Raw genomic sequence first — 6,250 nt, 5'->3', positions numbered from 1 at the left:
ATTTGAATTAAATCTTTAAGAAATATTTGTTTTTAAACATTTGTCTAAGTACATTTTTATTTACATATTTTTCTGCAATACATTTTAATTGAATCATCATCTAAGTCTTTTTTCCCCCGTATATTTTTAATCACAGTGTGTTCAAACTGTTGGAGTGGCTTACAATAATATTAACAACTTTTTAGGAATAAAACCTTTTTTTTTGGAACACTTGGCCTACTCTAGTACGCTACTATATGAATGTTGGTACTTGGAGAGTGAAGTATTTTTTAGGTGGTACTTGGTGCAAAACGTTTGAGAACCACGGGTCGTCAAGTGTTTAACTGCCGTTTGACGTGCTTCTTTTAGGTTGTCTTTTAATGTGAAGATTGGCTGCCGGAAGTGATCCGTCGTTTGCTACGCTCTGATTGGCTCGTCATGAGCCAAAGCCCGCGGTCGCGGAGAATATTCTGACGTCACCGCCTTCACCGTCACCGACCACCATTTTTTTTCCAGCTTAGCTAACGAGCAGCAGTAAAGAAGGTTCGCGAAAAGGCTGTCGAGCGATTCAACATGCCTCGCGTTTACATAGGACGACTTGGCTACCACGTCCGCGAAAAGGACATCCAGCGGTTTTTCGGCAGCTTTGGCAAGCTCTTGGAAGTCGATTTAAAAAACGGGTGAGACGAAGTTTGGCCCTTGCTTGGTTCAACGTGAACCAAAATGTCGGAGGCGAGCTGTTTTTTTTTTTTTTTTAAATCATCCTCCGGGTACTCTCGACTCAAGCGCGCTTTTGGCAATATGTATATTCAATACAAACATTGATATGTTTAAGTGCGTGTTTTGTGTTATGTGTATAGTGTAAAAAACTATAAATGAGTTTTCGTAACTTTGAAATGTCACGTTTTAGGCAAACGCCGCATGGCCAATATGGCGGATGGTGTTCGCTACAATGCTAACTTGGCTTAGCTTAGTTTATGACGAAGGCGCCTCGATTTCCCCCCCCCCCCCCTTCTCCTCGGGGGCGGGGCGTGGGTCACAGTTTCCTTCTTATCCCCCCTTTTTGACGCCGTTTCACGTCGACAGATACGGTTTCGTGGAGTTCGAAGACAACCGGGATGCCGACGACGCCGTGTACGAGCTGAACGGGAAGGATCTGTGCGGCGAGAGGGTGATCGTCGAGCATGCCCGCGGGCATCGGCGGGACCGGGATAGCTACAGTGGGGGCAGCTGGGGTGATGGGCGCAGTAAGTGCAATCTGTTACATTCCAATACCCTCCCCTCGGCGGAACTGTGAATGTGGACCGCACACAGTATTTGTCGTTCATTTTCTGGTGCTTTCTAACAAACCCTAAACTACAAGATTTTACAGAACGCTTCGTTCATTTTATTGAAATGAAATTCTAATGTTCTACCCCGAACGTTCTCTCATTTGAAGTATTAAGCAAGCTTGCTTATTTAATGCAATGAGAGTGACATATTTAGTTCGTTGGATTGCACTTCAGTATCACAGTACGTACAATAATTTAAATAAAGATGATTCAGATAATTTATCATTTGAGTTTGATTGGTACAGTGGAACCTCAAAGGTCGCTTTGTCGGGGATGTTTTTTTGAAATGTTGATTTTTACAAACTCGTTTTCCCATAGGAATGGCAATTATTCACCGCTAAACGCATGTGACCAAATGTTTTGGCAGTGATTGATAATTTGCCACTCTGCTGCTTCAGTATTTAGGTTCATTTTAGAGGTGCAGCAATTAATCTAGTCATTACCCACCAATTGATCATCTACAACAATCAACTATTTTTGTAATGGATTAATCGTTTAGAGATATTGTTAAACTTAAAATTGTTTAAATCCTCTGCAATATAGGCCTCTCAACAGTAAACATTTTCAGCTTTCATGAAAGCAGACTGATTACCTTTGTGAAAAATAAAAATGAGACATTTGCAAACATCTGCTTTTACTTTGGAAAAGACGAATCAACACTTTTGCCTATTTCCTGAAACGCTACTGACCAAACCTCAACTAACTCAATCGTCGTCATTCTTTTTATGCGTTTTCTTAACTGTCAATTTGAAATAATGTACTGTTTTTGAATACAGGGATCAAAATTATTTTTAATCCAAAAATAATCGATGATTAATCAATTATCAAAATAAACAGTTGCAGTAGTTTTGCATGTTTAGCGGAGTTACATTTTGTAATTCCGAGAAATGGATTTGGCTTGCCTGTTAAAATTTCGTGGATATATTTTCCAGGTGTCTTAACAATGCTTATGTCAAAACACTCCAAGGCTAAAAATAATTTGACATATTTCACAGCATATTAGTTGCCATGGTGAAATTCAATGATTGTTTGGGGCAAATTGGTTGCATGCAGTGAGCCAGCCTTCATCCTGCCACACATTGCCGGGCCAACAATGAATCTGCATCTCACCTGCGCGTTCCTTTCGGCGTTTGGCTGTCGGCGTACGTGTAACGGCCGGCTGCTCGCGTCGACTCCTGGAACCGGAGCTCAGAGGCTAGACTGAAGGCATTTTAACTTGCACGCGGAGACATTGGCGCAAGCAAACTTCACCTGTGCACTGCATCACTGAGAAAGCAATGCAGGCTTTACTCAATCGGACAGTTTGGGTGTTGGATTTTTGAGGTTCCACTGTATTGGCATGTCCATACAGACCTACATTTTTCAGTTTACTTTCAAGCGTTCGTCTGTCGCCCCATGTGGTGCTCACCCATATGAGCAGTTGATCATATTTCTGGTTTGTTTGTTTTGGATCATCAACGACAGAACTTGCGAGTTGTTGCGCCTCCCTGTCAAGTTCACGCTGCCCTTTATCACACTTTGTCACACTTGTTTTGTGTCATTTGTTTGGGAGGGACAACAATTTGCGAGACACACCCTAGAACCAGGGAACGAACGGAGACTCTTGATTAGATACTAAAAGCTATCGTGGCCTTAGAAACGGAGCTTGTACAAACCTCTCCATTACACCATTTGACAATTCCAAATTGTGTGGATTTGCTTTTCAGCTTTGTGTACCTCACAATCACTCACTGAAACCACACCAGGGTAATTTATGTTGGGTCATCTGTAGTAGACGAATATTTTCATGTGATGTGTACATCTATTTTTTTATTTTAATTTTTTTCTTACTTTGGCATCTATATTTTATTATTCGACATTAACAAAGTCCTTGATGTTTCAATTTGAAAGAGTCCAGTTGCGGGCTGAGGCTGAGAGTCCATTGAGGCTAAAGATGACTGGCTAAGATGACTGCCTGTCCCGTTTGGCCTTGGCTTTCACCTTTACAATGTGTGTGTGACCTTTGCCCCCCCCTTGATCCTTGGCTGACCTAACCGGAAGCCATGATGACATCAGCCTTTTGCCAATAGACCAGGGGTGATGGTGAGGATTGCCATTGGTTTCTATGTTGACAGCAAACACACGCGGAGCGCCTCTAGTAAACAACTTGCAATCGTGTTCATATTGTGAGTAAAGTAGAAAACTAAACCATTGTCAACTAGCCCCGTTCTTATCCAAATTTGACCTTGACGAGAACCAACCGTATGGATGCCTCCTGTCTGTCTGTGTTACAGGGTTTGGAGGTATTGAAAGAGCATCCGTCCTTTTTGTTTTGTGCAGCTAAATCAAAATGCCGTAAACCGGAGTAAGAAAAAGGCTTTGTATTGTCGGGGAAAGCCGCAGTGTTCTTTGCGACAGAGGTCAACCGCCAAATGCACAAAGATCCGAACTTTGTAACGCTCACGCACTGGCTCTGATGCCTTGTGATTTAATTGTGGCACCAGCGTGACCCTTTTTCATTAAATGCACACTTAATTTATCCTCATATCAGGCAAGGCCCTATCACAACCTTGGCCAACTTGTGTTTAAAGCCACGATTGTATTTCTGACTGTCCACATGCTGTTGTTAAAGGTAGCGGTTACGGCAGCCGGAGCCGCACAGGCAGAGACAAGTACGGGCCCCCGGTCCGCACCGAATATCGTCTGATTGTGGAAAACCTGTCAAGCCGCTGCAGTTGGCAGGACCTCAAGGTATGACGTCAACCGCCGGCTGTCGTCTTTTCGTCAGTGCCGCTGGCCTCACTCTGCCGTCTTCTCCAGGATTTTATGCGTCAGGCGGGCGAGGTCACTTACGCCGACGCCCACAAGGAGTGCGCCAACGAGGGAGTGATCGAGTTCCGCAGCCAGTCGGATCTGAAGCGCGCTATTGACAAGTTGGACGGGACGGACATTAATGGGAGAAAGATTCGCCTGGTGCCGGACCGGCCTCGCAGGCGCAGGTCCTATTCTGGCAGCCGATCCAGGTTGGACTGCATTCCCACCGCTCTTTGTTTTTGGTGGATCCCCAAAATGAAGTGATGTAATACGTGTGTGTGTGTGTGTGTGTGTTTTTTTTTTTTTTTTTGCCTTTGGCAGGTCTCGAAGCCGCCGTCGCTCCCGCAGCAGGAGCCGTAGGAGCAAGAGCTCCAGGAGTCGCTCCAGATCCAAATCTAGGTGAGAAGAGTCATTGTTTGATTGTCACCACCGTGGCGCTTCTGATGTTGATCCCTGGTTACAATTTCAAGATGAAATAATGCACTGAGAATAATTCCAAAATACCATCTGTACTGTTGTACGGTCGTAGTTCAAGAAACTGTAATATTACATTTAAACTACTGTGCCGTTATTGCTTTGAAAGCAATTCTGGTTACTTTGGGAACTTTCATTTGAGATTTGTTTTCTTATCTTGGCACCGCTGCCTGGTTAAGACTGATTGTTCTTTGTAAAAATGTGTTACAGAAAAAGCAAACGTATAGCGTAAATAAGCTCGAGAGATATACGGAGTGCACTACTGACACACCAGGTCGACATGATGGCGCGTGTCATTTTTAACATGCATACATTTCCAGATGTACAACTTTTGTGGCTTTCAAGTTCCACCGCATTGAAATTTTACGGACTGAAGAAAAGAGAGTGAATATTGGAAAGTTCATCTGTTGATTCTTGACACTTGCAGGTCCGGTTCGCGCAGCAACAAGAGATCTGCGAGGAAGTCTCGCTCCAAGTCAGGCGAGAGCAAGTCGCGTTCTCGCAACCGCAAATCCCATTCGAGATCGAAGTCCAAATCCCGATCCCCCGAGCGCAAATCGAAGTCCCGCTCGAAGAGCCGCTCCAAAGTGAAGTCTGAGCGGGATTCCCGTTCCCGATCCAAGGAGAAGGTTGACGAGAAGTCCCGCAGTCGCTCGGCCTCCCCCGTAGAGAATGGTAACGACGACCGCGAGCCCAAATCCGCATCGCGCTCCCCTTCCCCGCGCGAGGACGACCGCCGGTCCCCTTCCGGAGAGAGGCGCTCGGCCTCCCGTTCGAGATCTCGTTCGCGGTCTAGATCGGCTTCTCAGGATTAGTACAGAACTTCACATCGAGTCCCAGTCCTTGGCTGTACAACGCGAGCAGTGTGGACATGCTGGTTTCTGCTTCCCGGATTGTCCACATCGGTCTTTAAATCTTTCTTCTCGCTGCAGTAAGACAGGCTACACAGCCGACTGGTTTCCAAATAGATGTTCAAATAAAGTAATTTTGATTTTTCCAGGGTTGTGCTTGTTGTATGCATTGCCCCCCCCCCCCCCCCCCCCCACCCCCAACAAAATCCAATCTTTAATCCTTGTGGAGAATGGGTCAGGTTTCCTTAGAACTTTAATGCACCGTTGACAAAGCTGATGTACATCGCGGTCTCGCCAGAAAACAGTACTTAAGACATTTCAGGAGCTTGTGTGTGATTTTTCTTTCCTTAACTTCCTTTCCACATAGAACTGTTAAGAGAAATGCTTTTTTTTTTTTTTTTTTTTTTTTTTTATTATATAAATTCACCACAAAGGTGGCAGAATGTTGTTACCTTTGAACTTAAATACAGCTGAGTTGGGAATGTATACCTGTTGACTTATTCTCCTTGTGTTTTTTTTTTCTCCCTTTCATACTAGCAACTCAAATTATTATTATTTTTTTTAATATAAAAGGGTTGTGTGTTTAATTAAAGGTCTTAAAACTCACGCATTGGTCTGTGAAGCGTTTAATACTGTGTCGCCATCACCCACATCCTGTTAAGTGCCTAATATAAGCGAGCTCTCACTAGTGGCGCTTGATAAGCGATTGCGATTAAATGGCGGATGCTGGGTTTAAAAAAAAAAAAGTCTCCCGATCGCCGAGTGTTGATGAAGTCGACCGAATCCGGTCTAGACCGTCACAAAGCGGTGCGGCTCCCTTGG

General features: G+C 44.4%; 1 protein-coding gene across 1 annotated transcript; it reads left to right on the top strand.

The window, feature by feature from the left end:
- The first annotated feature begins 479 nt into the window (after nucleotides 1-479).
- Nucleotides 480-6,034, top strand: LOC133399610 (serine/arginine-rich splicing factor 6-like). Its single transcript, XM_061671230.1, has 6 exons — nucleotides 480-659; nucleotides 1,066-1,226; nucleotides 3,922-4,040; nucleotides 4,110-4,312; nucleotides 4,425-4,502; nucleotides 5,005-6,034. The coding sequence occupies exons 1-6, from the start codon at nucleotides 553-555 to the stop codon at nucleotides 5,390-5,392; spliced, it is 1,056 nt and encodes a 351-aa protein (XP_061527214.1). The 5' UTR covers nucleotides 480-552; the 3' UTR covers nucleotides 5,393-6,034.
- Nucleotides 6,035-6,250: the final 216 nt, after the last annotated feature.

This window comes from Phycodurus eques, chromosome 1 (genome assembly GCF_024500275.1).
Source record: "Phycodurus eques isolate BA_2022a chromosome 1, UOR_Pequ_1.1, whole genome shotgun sequence".
Taxonomy (NCBI): Eukaryota; Metazoa; Chordata; class Actinopteri; order Syngnathiformes; family Syngnathidae; genus Phycodurus; species Phycodurus eques.
The sequence above is the reverse complement of the archived record's forward strand: the minus strand, read 5'-3'. Positions and strand labels throughout refer to the sequence as shown.